Consider the following 21,488-nt stretch of genomic DNA (forward strand, 5'->3'; position numbering starts at 1 on the left):
CTATTCTCCCTTTTCTGCTTGTAAACCATAATGTTGCAAAGATGTACCTCCCAGAGATAGAACAGTATCTTCAAGAGTAACTAAGCATTTATTGTATACTTCATTAATAATTGAATTCACATTCTCGGGTTGTATATCCAACTCCACTCGATGTCGTATATCTTCTGAAAGACTGTCCTTGTATTTTTCCCAAAGACTTAAAGCATCTGACAATTGACAAAATATCAACATAATTGCAAAAAGTTCCCGTAATTTAAATGGAGAACCACAAAGCACAGCTTCTTCCATAGTTGTATCCCAGTGCCTTTCGTCTTCCAGTAAGCCTAGAGCCTTACACGCTGTCTGATAAGTAGGTTGAATTGTGCCGTTAACAGTTTTCAATTTCAAAAAAGATGTAGGACCTCGGACTTCATGAAGTAAAAGGCGAAGATAGTAACACTCGGTATTATTAGGGTGAATGGTATATACTCTACCCAGAGCTTGATCTCGTTTTATTCCCGGCCAACCATTTACGTTAATTCCACGTTTTCTTCTCTCGAATCTATTATTTTTCCATACATAGTAAGAGGGAACATCAACATAAAGAAGTGTTTTTGCAAAATCATCTGTTTTACATAAGTCGAAAAATGCTAAAAGAGTAGTTTTTGGTGGATTGTTAATCATGTCTGTTAAACGACTGGAGTCATTAGGGTTGAAATAAACACGCTGGCCATTTTCTAAATGCACGGAAAGATGGAAGACTGTTGGAAATCTCTCGTGGATAGGAAAAGCCAGAATTCTCCATACAGCCTCTGAGCTGCTGATATATCGACCACTTTCATAAAGCTTGACTTCATCATTATCATTTTCAAAACCAAATGCTGCTTGATTACTTCCTTTTGTAATATATTTACAAATGTATTTTATAGATTTTACAGAGTTACAGTACTCTACATTAATATGAGCACCAAATGTACGTGAAAGCACTGGGTTATACGGTACTACCCAACGATTATCAAGTGTATTACCATTTATTTCAACAGTAAAACCACCATTTTCTGGAGCTCTTCGCCTATACTTTGGATACCCGTCGTCTCCTGTCTGTGTTTCTTGAATGAAAGGTCTAGGATACTTCTTACTACAGCTACCTGACTCCATACAGGGTGATCTATTGTTTGAATTACCACAAGGCCCATGGATCATATTGGCTTTGATAATATCGTAAAGGAGAGAATCTTTTTCAGGATCAGGTATTTCCGCACTAATGATACAATCTAATTTATCTGGAGAAATGCGCTGTTTTAGCCATAACAAAATATGTATGTGTGGCAAACCACGTTTTTGCCATTCGACCGAATACATAAAACATTGCACTTCCCCAAACAAATTCCCTTTTGTTAACAATTTCATTAACGTCTTAACTTTTAAATGAAATATCCTAGCTATAATATCATGACGATCGTAGGAATTTTGTTCAGAAAGTAATGCATTTGAAACTTCTTTCCATCGAGGATTACATGTAAAAGTTATGAATAAATCAGGACGACCGTAATGACGAACGTATGTCATGACGTCCTGAGTTTTTTCATGCATATACCGTGGTGAGCCAGTAAAAGATGACGGAAGAACTACCATCTGACCAAGATGGGTAAGATCAGTATCTTGTCTCCCAATAGCATCTCTGAGATGTATGTAATTATCAGCTCTGAGTTGCATTTGATTGTTTTTAATAAAATTTAAGCGCTCTGTTTCAATTTTAGCGTACATATCAAATATTGATTAAAAAGTGATCTAAAGTACAGTAAATGGTTGATTTCCGTTTGTCTAATCATGATGTGGTAAGAATAAAATTGCTATGCAGAAACTGTTTTCTGAAGTGGTAATTTAGTTTTTGGATCAATCTGAGAGATATTAATGGAATAACCATCCCCCCCATGACAGAAAAGTAACGGGTACTGAAGTGTATCGTATGAACGGTGCAATTCACTAATCCGTTGCAATTTGTTATCATGACTTTGTAACATAATATCTCGTTTTTCAAACTGTTGTCCAACTATGACCAATGATACTTCACTTGTTGTTGGTGAATTATAACGTCCTCTGTGAGCATTATCAGGTTTTCTATCAGCTTGTATTATAATTTCAAAGTTTTTACTATTTTGAGGTACTCTTTCGAGTGTGTCCTTTATGTATGGGTTATTATGGTGCAACATCGCTTGTAATTGTTTTACCAGGCTTTGCTTTACATCAGCGAAGTGGCTACATCTTAAGCGTGTTTCTCTCTCATCATCTCCAACGAAATAAATCTGTAGAAATTGAGGGTTTTGTTGAGGTAAAGCTTGCAAACTACCAATTAAATGATACACCTGACCTTTCACTTTGAATGTGGGCATAAATCCATCTTCGATAATTTGTTTCAATCCAAAAGATGTCATTTGGAAGCAGTTATTGTATTTTCTAATACGGTCCATGAAATTTTTGTGATCAGGATGGAACCCCATAATCAAACTGTAAAGAGGTTCAGGAAGAGGTAAAAAAGAAGGAAGTTGTACTTTACCGGCACTACAACACATTCCAGGCGCCTCTTCTTTGAATTTAAGAGCATCGCAGTATACGCATTTATGACTCATAGTACCCAAAGATACGGTTTCATCCGTCTCATAAGCTATTTCCGATTCATATTTCATGCCGGAAAAAGCTTTTATTTTCCATGGATGGATTCGCCTTTCGGATCGTCCTCCTGAATTATTTTGTTCATATCTATGAACTTGCACTCTATTTACTTCTGGATTTTTTTTTTTATACTTGGCTGCTGCTACTTTATGAACTTCTTTATTTTTGAGCTGATATTTAGTAGCAGATTGTATAAGCTGTTTTTTTCTGATATTATTTGTAAATCTCTTCCGTCTTTTTTTAGTATGCTTCTGAGAGCTGGGTATGTTATCAAACTCATCAGATACAGAGTTAGTCAATTCATCTTCATATGGTAAATAAACATCAAAATGCCCATTAGATATGTTTTGCATAGAACTAAAACGAAATCTCTTTACGGGGTTCCTTTCTGAACCAAATTTTTCATACAGTTCACCATTGAGGTACACCTCAATAAATACCAAAAATAATTGTCCGGCTGCCACCAGCTCACATAAACCTCCATAAGTATTAAATTTTAACATATCACTAAAGTAGTCAGCAGAACTACGATAATTATTTCCATCACTATCATGTGACATTATTGAATAATCTTCCCAATTATTTATCACATGGGTTACTATCTTTTCACGTACTTCTTGGGCCTTATCTTGAGTGTCATATAACACAAAAGATATTGCCCTAAACAGGCAAGCTCCGTCACCAATAATTGGAATGATAGTGTGGGACATCATTATGCCATTTATGTTCAATAATTCGACAACCATATTAATTATTTTTTTATTAATTTGTAAGTATGTAAATTTTATTTTAATACACTTCAATGTTTAGAAAGAACCGTACATAAACTGGGGTGCGTATACGATGACGCATTAATATTCGTAATAATAAGTAAAACACCTTGTCCTTGTGTATGCGTAGGATATTTTACGAATTCATTTTATTTATATACACTTTAAAACTACTAATGGCAACCAATAATAAATAATTACTAATTTCTACTGTAGAGTGTAACCAATGGCAACTATTAATAAATAAAAATAAAATTTCCAATTTCCATCTTGAACCTCAATCTCCCTGTTTGAGCAGCTATTTAAAATGCGAATTTCGAAAAATCCTTTCTTAGTGCGCCTATACATACTAATAAGTACATTTACTGAAAATTTCATATCCATAGCTTCAGCAGTTCCGGCTAGGCGATGATGAATCACCCAGGACAAGTCTTTTTATATATATAGATATTTACTTATACAGACATAGGTACCAGTACATTAAAATTCAAAATTACAATTTAACAAATTTATTACCTTTAGCCCAGTTCTCTGATTCCCAACATTGCCGATATTTTCTAAGTTTCTCTGTCTTTCCCATGATATGATTAGAAATTATTTAAGGTCTTAAAACTTCGAACTTCCAAGAACAATGGAGACGTTTAACACGAGTATACTGTATAGTGTATATGACTTTTGATAATCCTTAATCACCATCACACATTCACATGATTATATTATAAATTGCAGCAGCCAGTAATTTGGGTTTTGGGTAAGTGATTGCGATGGCCGGAGGAACAGGACTAGTAAAGTAGTAACTGGGTGTCTGGGTGCGTGAAATGTGAATCGTAAATACGTATGTCGTATACTCCGTATACTCGTGTCTCGTATTGCGTATTGCGATTTGCGACCATAGAAAATATATTAGGTTAGGACTGGCGAGTGGCGACTAGTGGGGAGTGTACTCACTACTCCGTACTCGTTACTCGCCAGTGAGTCGCCACAAGCCCGCCAAATCATTGATAATAATTTTTCTATTATAGATTCTATGATAAAAACAAAAAAAAAAAAATTATGTCCCATTCGTTTGGTACTCCATCTGGCCCTGGTGCCTTGCCGTTTGGAATGCCGGTTGCTGCTGCCTTAACTTCAGCAGCTGTGATCGTTGTTTAGCCTTGCTCATCCTCGTCGTCAGTTGCTAGCTGTGGTCTGATGATGTTGTTTCTACTCGGGAATAGCGTATCAATTATTGTGTCGAGTAAACCTGGGAGCTCCAGTCCTTCTATTGTTCTTCAGGGGATTAGCTTTTTCATAACAATCTTGTAGGGTAAGCCCTAGAGTCTAGTATTTTTTCAGATAGTATCTTCCTTTGCTCTTTGAACCTTTGTCCTTCCATAGTGCTACCAGCTTCGCCCGCCTTTTTACGTTTTCTGGTAGGCTCTTCTGGCCTTGATGCACGCCTTGCGTTGCTCCGCGATTGCAGAGTTCCACCAGTAAACTGGCCGCCTTTTATTGTTTCCGCTTGCGCGAGGCATGCACGGATCGCAGGTCTCTGAAAGCCATGTCGTGGCGTCTAAGCATGCTGCAGCTGCATCCACTGGTGGTGGAGGAGCCTCTTTCCTGAGCTTTCCAACAAGTCCTGGATAGTCCAGTTTCCGGTAGGCCCAGTGCTTTTTAATAGTGTTTCGGTGGTGGACGTTGCCGCCTGCCACTTCAAATCTTATGTAGCGATGTAGACTAAGCGACTCCTCTTCCATCACCGTCCAGCTGGTTACATTACTTGCGGAAGCCTGAGTGACTAGCGTAAGGTCCAGATGTGACTCAGACGAACCCCTGACGAATGTGGGTTGGTTCCCCTGGTTGCAGACCGATAGCCCTGTAGAGGCTAGTAGGTCCGCTAGTGCTTGCCCTCTACGGTCCTCAATTGAGCTGACCCACTCCGGCGATTTAGAGTTTAGGTCACCTGCAACGATCACGGGGGCACTGATGCTTGTTTCCAGATCATCCAGAAAGGCCTCAAATTCCAAAAAAGTTACATTTGGTGAAATGTAACAGCTGTATAGCCTAAATCCTTTCGTCTCCAGCCATCTGAAACCAGGCGATGGCTGGCCGATTGCATCGACCGAAATGCTGCTTAGAACAGCGATGGCTGCTCTGCCGTTCGCATCGGGAAACCAGCCATTATCCTCGCCGCGGTCGCGGTATTTCTCGCAGATGATGAGCACATCTGCTTCATTTGCATTGGCAGTCGCAAGCGCGAGTTCTTGCGACGCCCTGCATACTCCGACGTTTATCTGTAGAACGCGGATCATTACGCTTGGTCTGAACTCCCGGTAGTCTTGAAGCCTCTCTTGTCTCTCCGTTTTCCAATTGGGTGGCAAACTCCTTCATGACTCCAGTCGTAGCCTCGCATTTTGCCACTTTGTGGCCTATAACTCCGCAGCGCCTGCAACATCGACTTCTGTCCGGGCCTTTGCATTCACTGGACATATGGCCAAACGAGAGACAGCGGAAACACCTCTTCTTCTGTTCGGCTTGCCTGGTCCTACAATTCACCATTCCGACTCTTAGCCGTCCGTGCTCCACGATCTTTCTACATATTGCATACTACATACTATACGGTGCGATACGCCTTGGCTACCCTTAGCGCCATTCTTCGTTGTGGTCTAACGAGCGTTTTGACGTTGCACTCAAAGTGCAGCGTATCTGCCCAGACCGGGGCTGCGTAAAGTAATTGACTTTGAACTGCCATTGCCACTACTTTCCGTTTCCACTGTCTGGCCCCTCCCACGTTGGGAAAGATTTTCCGTAGGGATTCTGCAGTAGCTCCTGCCTTTTTAGCCGCCGTTTCTATGTGTAGTTTAAAGCCCAACTTTCGTGAAAGTTGGACTCCCAGGTACCTCAGGTCTTCCTGCGGCTCCACGGCTACCCCCTTCACGGAGAAGACGGGCATTTCGTAGCCTCTTTTTGTAGTCAACATCATCGAGGCGGTCTTGTCGGCTGCAAGCGTTAACCCTGTGCTATCCATCCAGTCAGCTATCTTCGCCAGCGGGTTGTTGATGACCTCTTCTAGTATGCTGGTGGTGTGTCCAGTCGCAACCACCGCCACATCGTCCGCAAACGGTACTAGCGACGTGGATGATATGCCCTCGACATTGCCGCCAGTGTCGATCTTGAAGAGCCCATCGTACTTCAGGTTTCACAAAAGCGGGCCGAGGACTGAACCCTGTGGAACGCCGCATGTGGTGGGCTATGTCTTTGCTTCGTACCTAATTTCCCTGCTGCTGAGGTAGCTCTGCAATATGTCTACCAGGTATTGGGGAAACTGCTTTTCGCGTATGGCCGTTATTATGCTGTCCCATCTCGCCGAGTTGAAGAAAGCATTAGGCACATCTAAGGCCACCACGACGCACAGCTTCCTGTTATACAGTGGCCCTGATCCGGCTTTGTTCACTGTGTTCATAACTCTTTGGATGGCGTCCACCGTGGTGCGCCTTTTTCTAAAGCCAAACTGCCTGTCGTTGAGATCCTCGCTGTCGCTCAGATGTCTCTCCATGCGCCCCTTTATTATCGAGCGGCTTGCCGACGGTGTTCAGCAGACAGATTGGTCTGTAGGAAGACGGGTTCTCCAACGGTTTGTTGCATTTCCGCAGCAGCACCAAGTTGGCCACCTTCCACGGGACGGGGAAGAGGCTGTTTTTGAGCTGATTGTTGACTATACTCCTCAAGATCTCCGGTTTTCTGCTGGCGACTTCCCTCACTATCGCATCGGGCACCCCATCTGGACCTGGTGATTTCCCCGAAGGAATCTTCCTGCATAGTTCCCGAATCTCCTGGAACGTCACTTCTTTAAATGGGTCGCGGCTATCTCCAGTTGGCCAAATTATCTCTGGTTCCCTCGGGAACAAACCGTCTATGATTTTTCCTATCCTTCTGGGCAACGAAAGTCCTGGAATAGGCCTTCTCCCAACTAATTTCTTAGTGACCAGTCTGTATGGGAGACCCCAGGGGTCTTTCTCCACTTGGTCGCACAACTTGCTCCAGCAGGACTCCTTGCTGTTCTTGATGGCCTTTCTGAGCGCATTTTTTGCATTTTTGAGGTCGCTGCGACACTGCTCTTGCACCTCGACGGCTTTGTGGTGCATCCTCTTGCTTCTTCGCCTTACCTTCTTGCAGTCATCCCTTAGATTTTCGATATCACTATTCCACCAATAGACAGGCTTCTTGCCTCGCCTATACTGGCTTTTGGGCATGCAGCTGTCGCACGCCCCCACAAGGTAGCTGTCCAGCGCAGTATAGGCGGCTACCGGATTTGTTCCCTCTTCTATGTTGCTGGAGTTTATGTATCGTATAAGTTTGTCCTTATCGTATTTTCTCCAGGACCACCTTGTTTCCGTCGGATGTTCCTCTATATGTCTCGTGCTCAAGAAGTTATAGACGAGGTACTTGTGCAGGGACCCTGTGAAATCCTCGAGGACCTTCCAGTCTCGAACATTGAGGTGTTCCCTACCTGAGACGAAGGTGATGTCTATGTGCGACCTTGAGATTCCCCCTTTGTATATTCGGCAGAATGTGGGACTGTTGCCTTGGTTGCATGCCACCATGTCCGCCAGTGCTTGGCCTTTGAGATCTTCTCTGTGGTCTCCCCAGACTGGGGATTTGGCATTGAAGTCGCCGGCAACTATAACTGTACCTTGGGCATTTCAAACACTACCCTCGAGCCTGTCTAGGAAGTCGACGAATAACGTATAGTCTGTGTTTGGTGACCAGTAGCACAAATAAATTGTGACTTCGTCCAAGGCAACCCATCGGAATCCATCGTTGTCTCTGCGGCCGATTTCTCGCACTCGCATCGTGGGATTGGCTATGACTACCGCCGCTTTGCTTGTGCTGTCAGAAAACCACCCTTCCTCCTCGGTCCCGCAGCGATAAGGTTCGCTGACGATCAGAACATCAGCACCACGCTCGCTAGCTGTAGTCATTAGGAGATCCTGTGCATTTCTCCCGCCATCCACGTTGATCTGCATAATGCTGATCATTGCAGAGATGACGACGCCTCGCTTTTCCCGGTTCCTGTCCGGGACTCTTCCTCGAGGATCCCGGAGAATGCGCCCTTCTTGTCCTCTGCAGCTTAGCAGTTGACCGCTTGATGTCCTGACTCTCCACACGTCCTGCAGCATGCAGTCCTATCTGGGCCTTTGCATATGTCGCGGGAATGCCCATGTGACAGGCACCTCGGGCATCTGCCCTTACCTCTCTTTTCCCAGAGACGTACTCGACAATTTACATAGTTCTCTCTCAGTTTCCCTGCGGATAGCACTTTTCTTGCTAATGCAGTCGGGAGGGACAGGATAACACATTTTTGTCCCCTTGCTTGCACCCTGGTTGACGTCACCCTGATCTCCTCGGTTTTGACGTTAACTATGCAGTTTATTGCCTCGATAATCTCCTCAGGTTCTGTTACCTCGTCGAGATCCTGGACAACGATCTTCTGGTATTGACCCAGTTCCCTTACGGCCGATCTGTCACCCATAGCTGTGCCTATTGCCTCCATAAGTTGAGACGACTCCGAGTTTGGCTTTACGCGAATAAGGAGATCTCCGTCTCTCGTCTTCGTGAGCCCTACAATGCCGTCGGATACCGCCTTCACTTGGCCACTTTCTTTGAGTTTCTTCAAACCCTCGGAGTACCCGCCATTCTTGACCCGCACCATGATTGCTGGTGGTTTTTTCCTCTGGAGCTTGGCACCTTCTACAGCCGTAGGTGCTGGCTTTGGGTGATCCACTGGTCTTGCGTTGACCACCTTTGTCCTTCTCTTTACCACTTTCGTCCATGCCGGAGCCTCCGTCGGCTTTTTATCAACTAGTTGTCTCACCACCTTGCTGAGTTCACCGACTTCATTTTTCAGCGAGCTAAACTCATTTGCCAGGTCCGTGGCTGGCTCCTGTGGCGTCTTCATCTTAAGTTCTATGGCTGCTTCCGCGGTTTTTATACCTGTAGCCGTGGCGTTAAATGCCTTCGACACATCTTCCTTGCTGGTTCTTAGGCCTCCAATCACCGTTAGAAGTTCGTCTACCGCCAGCTTGTTGGGTCCGCTACGTATTTTGTCCGATACCTCCGCCAAGGCATGTGCCTTCGAGAACAGTAGTTTAAGCCCTCCATGCTGGGTGTTTATGCATTTTCCCAGCTCCTTTAATAACGGATATATTCGTTCCCATGGTTTCTGGGCCTCACCGATTGTTCCATCTGCAATGGAATCCATGGCTCAGGGAGGGGGGGGGGCGAATCCGGAGGTATCAGTTCCCGCCTGACCTTGTGGTTAGCAACCGTAAGCTTTCCCCCAGCGCTCGGTCGATCACCGGGTCCGTCCGTAGGTATCCACGTCCCGAAGGCTGTTTCTCCGATGTCTCCGCTCCTGGTGGGGCTAGAGGGGTCGGTTTTTCGGGGTCATATCCGAAAACGTCCTGGTCAATCAGGGGGGGCAATTTTTTTTTCCCGAAGCTCTCTGATCAAATCCGGCCAAGATATCGGCAAAAAACTGTTTTTTTTGGGGGGGGTCGGGGGCTTATGTTCCCGATGGGGGGAATTTAAGCGTTGCCCCGCTCCTCTCCGGCGATTATTTGCGGAGTTATATGCAAAAAACGTCCACCTCTGTAATGGGGGAAATTTTGAAAAAAACCCGCCGTGGACGTTTTGTCGCCGTCGGTTGTGCCGCGACGGTTCTTCACACCGTGTGAACTTGTTCCCCGTTGCCGGTCACGTGACGACAGCTGTTCCCCGACGCGGAAACAGCTGTTTTTCGGAAAAACAGTTTTCGTCCGGGCGGCTTTGGGCGGCCATGCAAACAGATGGCGGAAAAGTAATTTTTAAATTACTCACCCACGGATTGTCGGACTTTGTCGGTCGAGGTGTCTGTGGAGAGATCTGCTCGAGCCGTGTCTTTTTAGCCACCGCGCGCGAACTTGGCGCAGGTACTTCAGCGGCACAGGAACTTGTGCTGTGGATTTTCCCGGTCCCAAGGGGTCCGAGAGAAACGCGCGGTGCCCCGAACCCTTCAGGATGGTACGGTGAGCTTTATTCGGGCTGACTCAACAACGACACAGGCCCGATCGCGAACTTTTTAGGTGAATCGCAGTTATGCGTAACACAGTAGCGAGTACGTACGGTAAACGGAAAATCGCGATAGCTGCGCGAAAAACCGACCGATTTCAGCGCGGTTTAGATAGGTCTTAATTAATTTTGTGTTTAATGTCTATCGTTTTGAAAAGGTCCGAAAATTTACACTAATAATCATTGAATTTTAATAAAAAATATGTTCGGACATCTGTTAAATTTACTACTCTATATTGTAAATTATTAATTATAATCCTGCATGCATTACTGTAAATTACGTTTTACTTGTTTAGTCAAACTTGAGCCACTGTTATTAAACCCAGGTTTTTTAATATTATTTACATATATAATTGGAAATTAATAAATCAAACCTTAACTAAAAAAAAAATGTTACAAAACTGACCCAAGTTGGCCCGTTTGACGGTATACATTTCAAAACTTCACCATTTAAGTACATATATATTACGCTTTATGTTATTGTATCTGTGTATAATCTGTTGTACCTTAGACACAGGCAAGAAACTAACATATTAAAAGAACAAGAAAAAAATGTGGGAAAAAAAGTTTTTATTCAGCTGAAAAATATAAAATAAAACAAATCAAATAAAATACGTAACAAAACATGAAATTCATTGGATATTGTCCAACTGAAACTTACAACTTCCACTGCTCAGTGACATCGCCTAAAATTCATAAAATTGGTATGATTAGTTTCTTCACAAGCAACTATTAGAAATGTATATTAATGCACTTACATCACTTACTTCCAACGAGGCCATCGACGTCGGGGTCGTCCACGGTTGCGTCGGTAACCCCCTTGGCGGCGGTGGTGGTAGCCCCCTTGGCAGTGAGGTGTAGGGGAGGCTAAGAAAATTATAAAAATTAATAATAGAACACGAATAACAGTGGTCGTGGTAGAACATAACACACCCCCCCCCCCCTCCCGGAAGCGTTATAATTAATTAATTCTCGGGGACGCGAGTATACAGGTGCGTTAAACACCTGTATACCTAACCTGTATAACACTTGCAGAGCTCTAAGTCCAAAACTCGAGTTATTACGACCGTCTAAACGCGTCTATATTCATTTTACCGCAATATTGCGTGGCAACCCGACGGTAAATTCACTTTGAACCGTCACCAAAACTCGAATTCTTGTACCACCTTTATAAATAGTATATCTATCGATTGGTATACACGTCGGCTACACGGTGTAAAAGTTTCAAAGTTAACAACTTAGAATTACGCCGTCCAGGACTTATAACTGGAAAAATGATTTTTTTGGTTGCAATCCAGCGGTAAATCTCATACTTAGCTGCCGGACGGCCGTTCTAGACACTTGGGAATTTTTTCAATATAAAGCCCAGATAGCTGAGGTCCCCCCGAATCCAACCATACCACTTGCAGAGCTCTAAGTCCAAAACTCGACATACTACGACCGGCCAAAAACGAGTATCTACTATTAACGGAAAAACAGATATGTTCCAAAGGGGGGACCATTGAGCACATTTACAGGGGTTCAGTATTTCCACTTTGGACCGTCACAAAAACTACAATTCTCGTACCACCTTTATAAATAGTATATCTATCGATTGGTATACACCTGAACGGGAATGTTTTGGGGCAGTGCATGCAGTGAATTTTTCTTCTTCTTTTTTTTTCCTATTAAATACAGAAAAAAAGAATTTTTTAGGAACTAACATTTACACTTAATTTATGTGAAAATATTAAAATAATGAAAATAATTTTCACTATCGTTAACATTTTCTTGAGCATCGTCTTCTTCACTGTCATCATCATTACTGCTGGGTAGTAAAGAAACTTTACTAGATCCTGGCACTTGTACAGCATTAACAGCGTCCTTCTGATCATCATATGAACCTTCACCCAATAGAAATCAACAAAAAATTAAAAACAAATTAAATAACATTTAATTTATGTGAAAATATTAAAATAATGAAAATAATTCTCACCATTGTTAACATTTTCTTGAGCATCGTCTTCTTCACTGTCATCATCATTACTGCTGGGTAGTAAAGAAACTTTACTAGATCCTGGCACTTGTACAGCATTAACAGCGTCCTTCTGATCATTATAGGAACCTTCACCCAATAGAAATCAACAAAAAATTAAAAACAAATTAAATAACATTTAATTTATGTGAAAATATTAAAATAATGAAAATAATTCTCACCATTGTTAACATTTCCTTGAACATTGTCTTCTTCACTGTCATCATCATTACCGCTGGGTAGTAAAGAAACTTTACTAGATCCTGGCACTTGTACAGCATTAACAGCGTCCTTCTGATCATCATTTGAACCTTCACCCAATAGAAATCAACAAAAAATTAAAAACAAATTAAATAACATTTAAATTATGTGAAAATATTAAAATAATGAATAATTCTCACCATTGTTAACATTTCCTTGAACATTGTCTTCTTCACTGTCATCATCATTACCGCTGGGTAGTAAAGAAACTTTACTAGATCCTGGCACTTGTACAGCATTAACAGCGTTCCGATCATCATTGGCACCTTCACCCAATAGAAATCAACAAAAAATTAAAAACAAATTAAATAACATTTAAATTATGTGAAAATATTAAAATAATGAATAATTCTCACCATTATTAACATTTCCTTGAACATCAAATTCTTCAATATCATCATCATTACTGCTTGGTAGTAGAGAAACATTATTGTCATCATCAATGACCATCATTATCAATTCCTCAACCACTATAAAAAAATAAAATGTTATAGATATTAAAAAAATCACAATAATATGTATATTATAATAATTACCACTACTCTTACGGTCATTGACAGTACTGCACACAACGCACAAGCATTTTGAATTAGCATCGCCAAAATATTCTGAACTATATTGCACTGTTATCTCTTCACCTGTGTGGATGTTGTTAACTGCTTTTATATATATTTTACCATTTTCGAGTGGATGGAAAATACAATTTGGACAGCAGCTGTGGTTGACATAAGCGATTGGCCCCAGCAGCAAGTGAGGAACTTCTTTGTTTCTACTCTTTCCGGAATAGATGATAGAGAAATCATTAACACCTATAATGAAAAGTAAAAATAATTAAGTACTTTGAAAATGTAAACATATAATAAAAAATGTAACGTGCCAGCTATGATGTGTTCGTTGGCGATTGGGAAATGATGTCCGCCCAGTTCATATAAAACGGTCTTTTTATGAATAAAACACTTACTAATCACCATCACAGATTTATAATGTGCGTGATCTGGTAAGTAGTTGCACACTTCAAATTTTACTTTTGATTCTTTTGAAACAGCTGCCTCGTACATTGATTGGTGCATGGACGTAATGCGTTTGAGAATGGGCCGAGTCTTCGACTCACTCTGTAGATTTAATGCCATTTTGTGGGTTTTTGCACCTATTATAGGGTCCACATAAGCTTCTGTGAAAGAGTCATCTATGTTTGCCAGTAAAATTGACTTATACATGTCTTGTATATCTATTTAAAAAAAAAAAGAATTAATTAAGCGGTGTTTGCGCGCATTTGAATGAGACGACTATTTTTAATGTCTTCGCAGTGTCGTTTTTATAGAATAAATGATGGTCCTTTTTAATTTTCTCAAAACGGGGTTTTTTTTCGGGAATCAATGCTGGATCAAGACCCATTTTGTGACTCTTAAAATACATTTGAAGAAAAAAGAATACTTAACAAAAAAGTACGATATAGCATTATAGCCCTGCAGTAAATCGCGTGTGGCAAAGTCGTGTAGGATTGTTATGAATGCAAATAACTTAATAACTACATAAATAAGTGGTATGTGCGGGCATTTGACGAGACCACGAGGCTTGTACTTGAACGTAAAAATTAATTGAAAATATACATAAAGTATTATGCATTTAATATCGTTTTATCAGTTTAAATTAAAACTAAAATATTATAACGGCTCTATATTATAATAATTAAATAAAATAAAACTCGATACATGTGGTCGATCTCCTGTATAGCAAATTTTTGAACGGAAAAACTTGCGATTTACCGCGATATTGTATTACAACCCTGCGGTAAATCGTGTGTGCCAAAGTCGTGTACGATACTTATAAATGCAAATAAATTAAGTTATGTGTACGCGCGTACAATTTAATAATTTATATTACCTTCGTGTTGACGTATTCACAGAAAAATAATTGTAGTAAGTAGACGAGTAGACGAGTAGACGTGTAACCGGAGTAAAGGCCATAGGCAAAGTGAATTGTCGAAACGTCGACAGTCATTACCACGGATTACAGCGCGTATTATTGGGTTGGAGGGGTCGTGTGTCGGTGGCGGCGGTCGGCGGCGGGCACATCGAACTATATTTCCCGTACACAATGATAGAAAATGAGGGGCAACTCCCGAGTGCGTCCCGTTTATCATATCGTACCTTTTTAATAGCCCAACTGCGTCCGCGATAATATCACAAATTATATTGGTATATCCCGTGTGCGTCCGCGATATTATCACAAATTATATTGGTATATCCCCGTGTGCGTCCGCGATATTATTGCTAACATTATTTCATCAGAAATAGGACAATTTTTAAAGAATATATTTGGATTATCCATGCTGAAAGAACACGATATTGAAATAAGTTTTACTGCAGATTTTATGTCTATCAAGCCTGATGATGAAAAACTAAATCAGTTTATGGATTATCTCGTAGAAAACTATATTGATCCACAGTCAGATTTCCCTCCTCACACATGGGCAGAAATGAGCAGTAGCAGTGAACGAACAACAAATGCGTGTGAAAGCTTTCATTCTAAATTTAATTCATGCTTTTACACCCCACATCCGGACATATATTCCTTCTTAGAAATATTAAAAAAATTCAAATAGACACAAAAATTGTATTACAAACTTCTAATCAAATACCTAAAAAAAATAGATCAGTCAACGAAAAAAATATTAAATTCATTGAAGAAAATATACAAAAATACAAAACTCTAGATATCTCTAGATATGATTATGTGAAAATCATGGCATTAAAAAGTCAACCAAAAAAATAGTTTAAATATTAACCCAGCATTTTAAAATTGTATGTAAGCCTAAATAATTAAATACATTTATATAATAATAAACTTTTAATTTTATAATAATAATATAATATAATAAATAAATAACCAAATAACCAAATATTTTTGGGGTGTAAGCCAGTTCACCTCCTCGTGGTGCACCCTGGGTAACTCTAAATGAACTGGGACGCATTCGGGCTATGTGAAAAATATGACCTTTTTTCTCGGGACGCACTCGGATGATACCTTATTCTGGACGCACTAGGAACATTAAAAAAGGGTCATTTCGGGACGCACTCGGGCGACGCCCAAAATGAGACGTGTAAGTAGGTACATGAACGCATAACAGCCGTAGGCAAAGATAATTGCAATCGCGATCGTTCTCGGTAACCACCACGTTGTGCAGCGCGTAGGTGGACGAGGAGGTGGTCGGGGTAACTGTTTATCTGCAGCTGCGGGCACGCGCAACCGTATTTTCCGATTACAATACAAAAATAAATAGTTAATTCGAGAAGAAAATAATTATCGACGATGGCGCGCGGCGGCGGCGACAATGAACAATATTATAACGAACGACGCTGTGTCATGTTTACGAATATTACCTACTAGGGCCGTCCGGCAGATAAGTATATGTTTTACCGTATGGTTGTTATGCAATCTAGCGGTAAATCGTAAATATTCGCCTTCAGACGGTCGTAGTAAGTCGAGTTTTGCACTCAGAGCTCAGCAAGTGATATGGTTGCATTTCGTGTCGAGACCGTTTTTTAATATTATTTACATATATAATTGGAAATTAATAAATCAAACCTTAACTAAAAAAAAAATGTTACAAAACTGACCCAAGTTGGCCCGTTTGACGGTATACATTTCAAAACTTCACCATTTAAGTACATATATATTACGCTTTATGTTATTGTATCTGTGTATAATCTGTTGTACCTTAGACACAGGCAAGAAACTAACATATTAAAAGAACAAGAAAAAAATGTGGGAAAAAAAGTTTTTATTCAGCTGAAAAATATAAAATAAAACAAATCAAATAAAATACGTAACAAAACATGAAATTCATTGGATATTGTCCAACTGAAACTTACAACTTCCACTGCTCAGTGACATCGCCTAAAATTCATAAAATTGGTATGATTAGTTTCTTCACAAGCAACTATTAGAAATGTATATTAATGCACTTACATCACTTACTTCCAACGAGGCCATCGACGTCGGGGTCGTCCACGGTTGCGTCGGTAACCCCCTTGGCGGCGGTGGTGGTAGCCCCCTTGGCAGTGAGGTGTAGGGGAGGCTAAGAAAATTATAAAAATTAATAATAGAACACGAATAACAGTGGTCGTGGTAGAACATAACACACCCCCCCCCCCTCCCGGAAGCGTTATAATTAATTAATTCTCGGGGACGCGAGTATACAGGTGGCGTTAAACACCTGTATACCGCTCCCCGTGTACTTGTGTACAATTTTGTTCACTTTCATTCTAAAAATCAACAATAAATATTAAAAATAGTCATTTTTGCAGACACTATTCTATTTTTGGGCCGCGATGTGTTGGCTATGCAAATTAATTATCAAAATGTCACGAGGCAATATTATCTTACCTTGTCATTATTTGTATCGTCGTTGATCGATGAAACACTATCTACTGGTTTTTCCAAATCGGCCAAAAACTCAAGTTCTTCAACTAACCAACTCGAAGGTTGGTAAATATCGTCAGCTCCAAAGCCACTTCTTTTAGACTCATGAATTTTTTTTAATTCTTTACGGAAATTACTCCGTAAAGTATTAATTTTCTTTTTTACATCATCTATAAAAGCTTCAGGCTTAATTAACTTATAAACAACTAATAATTCACTGTAAGCATCTTTTTTTTTGTCTCTATTACTATAGTCTTTACATTGAATATTCCATTAACATTTTAAATCTTTATACTTGGAAATAAAATCACGTAATTGTTGATCAGGGCATTCGCGCGCGTTTGGAAGTTTGTCACGTGCGTCACCCATCGCTGCGATGTCAATACTAACGAAATGTCAATATCGATCTCACACTATCAATATAATCATCAGTAAACAAATAATGACGCCTCGATATCCGAATTTTTCATCAGTCATCAGTATCGTTTTTTTCATACTGACAGTACCTGATGTACTCACAGCACACGATCAATAATACTGTCAGTATCCAAAATACTGTCAGTAATATTGATCGTGTGAGGGCCGCTTAATACGATCCATATATTTATTGATGATGGCTGTAACATTCAAACTATTACTGTGACATTTAAACTTAAGTACCTATCTGCAATACATACCTGATATACCGTTGAATATTGTACGCGATCGACGTACTCGGGGTGCCTACCTAGGTGACTTCGATGAACGTACATCGAATATCACATGAGGCATCTACTTGCTAGACACTCCAACACGGTTTTAAAATTTACATTGTTCCACAAACAAAAAGGCACCGGACATGCGACGGGTAACAGCACTGACACCGAAAGTTAAGCAATTTAAACATTCCCGCCAAACCACCAAGCGCTATCACTAATCATTATCAGACATCCATAAACATAGATATTAAAGAATGTATAGGCAGCTTATCAGTGGCCTCGAAAGTATGTACAAGAGGCAAATGCGGGGGTCGTAATCATAATTGAGAGTTTACAGCGCCATCTGTATAAAACACGGACTGAGATACAAAATGTGACGCTAAATAAAACCACTGGTAGCGCTGAAAACATTCAATTATGGGTGTTGATGATAACAGAGGAACCTTTTGCGGGCTGTCTCCCGTCACCCACCCACCATGTCGTTTCCAGTCCATTATATCTTAGTCCGTGGATGGGCCATATTTTGTGCTTATCATGAAAATATTATGAGGTTATAGAGGTCTTACCTTTCCCTCTATTTCATTAATGTTGCCATGGCCATAACACAAATCGTTATAACCAACTCGACGACATCATTATCATTCTGCTACGACCACAGTTGTAGAATAACGACGAAGTAAGGTAGACGGTAGTCGAGTTTCACTTATAGCCGCTTAATGCCTGTAATACCTGCCCACCTGATTTTCTGTAGCACACATAGGTGGACAACTTGAAAGGTAATCGATTTTCACTTCAGAGTTCACGTGACTGACTTGCTAGACACTCTAACATGGTTTTCAAATTTATATTTCTTTACATATACAAAAAAGCGCCGGACATACGCTGGGGGATCGTATCATTGTACTGCCGATTTTTATAGGAGATTTCTAGACACTAAAATTCGACTTTTAAACTTTCCCGCCCTCGAAACAAGAACGCCAAAGAGCCAAGTCTTATCACAAATTCTTATCACCAAATCACCTTCGACTACCAACATCACCTTCATTATAAGTGCGACTTTTATAAATCGACTGTGTCTCCAAAATCGGTACCCACTCTCAGCGAATCCAACGGACCCCGAGTTTCACTTAGAGCTAGTATTAATAATAAATTAATAACTATACATTACTCACCATATATTTTAACTAAGATTTTTTTAATAGCTAATAGGTAGATAATAATAATTATATATCATGATGTTTGAGTTTCTATTTTTAGGTAGGTAAATATCTTGTATTCTTGTGTATATTTTTATTTGTAATTATGCATACAATGACTTAAGACTAATAAGTAGTAAATAGCACAAGTTAAGATATTTATCTACTGATAACTAATTGTTGAATATTAAATAATGACAACTAATAATAAATCATTATCCTGTGATATGTTTACATATTATATAGTTTTGTTGAGTGTAGACTGGAACATTTTATGTGTGGTATTGTAATATGCTAATATGTGTATCGTAATTCACAGCTAATTTATTATATTTGTTTGTTCGTCGTTGTGTTGTATCAATCTAAAACTTACTAGCCACTATATTTTGTCATTAGTATTTAGTATAATAATATAATAATGGGAAAATATGGTAAATATAAACGCAAGTATTGTGTGGATTGGGAAGTTAAACCGGAATTTAAAGATAAATATTAATTACCTACTTGTTTAGACTTTATTTATATTGTAATAATTGAATTACTCAAATACATAGTTTGTTTTTATAGATTGGTTACTTGATAATAAAAACGAAACAAACATAACACATACAATATGATAGCAGAATAAAAAAATAAATACACAAGTGAAAATATAATTATAATATGTTATTGCGAATTTTATTCCGAATTTCCTTCATCGTCACTGGACTCCCTCCAATCGCTGTCATCAGGTAATAAAGTCAATATGATTGGCTCCAACATACTGTCTCTCATAATTTCTTTTTCGTTGTCTTGATCATACAATGCTTCTGCATGTCTCACGCACTTCTCCCAATTATGTTGAGTTAGATCGAATCCAATGCTTCGTGAGTCAACTTTTCTATATCGACCATTTTGAATGTTTTATTTTTTGTCACCACTTGATTTTTTACCTGGGCCCATATCAGCTCAATTGGATTGTATTGGCAATGGTACGGTGGAAGTCGAATAACTTCGTGGCCCATTTCCAATGACAATACATCCAATTCATTTTTTTTTTCAAATGGTATTAACGCTTTAACTTTCTGTCTAAGTTCAGCTAAATTTTCTAATGGTGAAAAATCGGCATTTTTTTTGGTCAACCAAGCCTGCACATCTGCTTTTCACGTATTACTTTTGGGAAAGTTATCGATGAGGGTTGAATGATAAGATGCATTATCCATAACTATCACGGACGGTTCTTCAAGGCTGTTCAGCATTTGGGTGAACCAAGATTTGAATACTTCAGAATTCATTTGGATGTGGTAATCCGTAGAATTGCCAGTATAACTGCGGAAAATCAATTTTGAATTCTGAATGAACCCATATTTGGCACATCCTGCATGAACAACAATAAGGCGTCCACATTTTCCAGTAGGGATTTTCGGACCCACCATACTATCATGTTGCCATGCAATGCTCCGCGAATAATTTTGATTTACCCAGGTTTCATCAAGATTTACAATTGGTCGAGTATCTTTATTTTGGCGCATTGTACAAATTTGTCTCAAAAATGTACATCTAAGTACAACAATATCGTTACGCTCCATCAAAAATTTACGACCGTCGCTACATTTTTATAAGAAAATTTTAAATTCCTAAGGAGTCTTTGAATTGACCTTAAACTTCCCGAGTAATTAATTTTGCTCTTGACGGCATTGAGTATTAATTATGATGTAGGATACTCACTCCTGTCGTAAAAGTCATGAACATTACAGTGACCCACTTGTAACCTACTGTACAGCCAGGCCCGGCTCAAGGGGTAGGCGACATAGGCCCACGCCTAGGGCGGCACTTAAGCTGCACTTTAGTAAGAGGGCGGCATTTTCAAAATACTGATAATATTCTATTGTTAAGGGCGGCAAAATTTTTATTTTGCCCGGTTCACTATTTTCGCCTGAGCCGGCCCTGTGTACAGCAGAGCGACATCCACTTATCCACCTTTTTTTTTTATTATTAGATATATTTACAATCTGCGCTTGGTAGCACAATAAGTAAATTTTACAATGTATGTACAATCATTTTAACTTGAATTATATGAAGAGGGAGGCCAACCAGTGATGGAACCCATTGTGAAAATATTTTAGGTTAGCAAATGTTTTCAGTATTTTTAAATTTGGTTTTTTTTAGTTGACATTGATTATGAGTTTATTTATTACAGTTGTCAGTAACGATATGAGCAGATTTATTATTAATTAGAATTCAGAAATGAAAGAGGCAAGTTGTCTAGCTAAGTTAGATTTAGATTGATTTGCAGTATCATTTAGGGGAGCTTTGTCTCTTATATTGGTTGGTTTTAACACCGGAGTCCTCCCTCTTATTTACAATAGAATTATATTTTACATCATTTCTTAAATTATATTTT

The 21,488-nt window shown here is 39.8% G+C and overlaps 3 protein-coding genes across 3 annotated transcripts; all 3 read right to left on the minus strand.

The window, feature by feature from the left end:
* LOC132944322 (uncharacterized) lies at window positions 1–1,746 on the minus strand. Its single transcript, XM_061013608.1, has one exon. It carries the CDS (start codon window positions 1,744–1,746, stop codon window positions 1–3), a length of 1,746 nt encoding a protein of 581 aa, XP_060869591.1.
* A 3,076-nt stretch (window positions 1,747–4,822) lies between these two features.
* LOC132944331 (uncharacterized) lies at window positions 4,823–5,713 on the minus strand. Its single transcript, XM_061013621.1, has one exon. It carries the CDS (start codon window positions 5,711–5,713, stop codon window positions 4,823–4,825), a length of 891 nt encoding a protein of 296 aa, XP_060869604.1.
* A 14,070-nt stretch (window positions 5,714–19,783) lies between these two features.
* Window positions 19,784–20,616, minus strand: LOC132944338 (uncharacterized). The gene is made up of 3 exons (XM_061013632.1): window positions 20,259–20,616; window positions 20,038–20,192; window positions 19,784–19,930 (listed from the first exon to the last, which is right to left on the minus strand). Exons 1-3 carry the CDS (start codon window positions 20,614–20,616, stop codon window positions 19,784–19,786), a joined length of 660 nt encoding a protein of 219 aa, XP_060869615.1.
* Between the last annotated feature and the right edge of the window lie 872 nt (window positions 20,617–21,488).

This window comes from Metopolophium dirhodum, chromosome 1 (assembly GCF_019925205.1).
Source record: "Metopolophium dirhodum isolate CAU chromosome 1, ASM1992520v1, whole genome shotgun sequence".
Classification (NCBI taxonomy): Eukaryota; Metazoa; Arthropoda; class Insecta; order Hemiptera; family Aphididae; genus Metopolophium; species Metopolophium dirhodum.

What these genes read in the sequence shown, in the direction of transcription:
- LOC132944322 (XM_061013608.1), bottom strand. Translation starts at nt 1,746, where the DNA reads ATGTACGCTAAAATTGAAACAGAGCGCTTAAATTTTATTAAAAACAAT.
- LOC132944331 (XM_061013621.1), bottom strand. Translation starts at nt 5,713, where the DNA reads ATGATCCGCGTTCTACAGATAAACGTCGGAGTATGCAGGGCGTCGCAA.
- LOC132944338 (XM_061013632.1), bottom strand. Translation starts at nt 20,616, where the DNA reads ATGCGCCAAAATAAAGATACTCGACCAATTGTAAATCTTGATGAAACC. An exon ending in CATCGATAACTTTCCCAAAA is followed by an intron (nt 20,193 to 20,258) that starts GTAATACGTGAA and finishes TTTCACCATTAG; the next exon opens with AAAATTTAGCTGAACTTAGA. An exon ending in TTGAGCTGATATGGGCCCAG is followed by an intron (nt 19,931 to 20,037) that starts GTAAAAAATCAA and finishes AATTGGGAGAAG; the next exon opens with TGCGTGAGACATGCAGAAGC.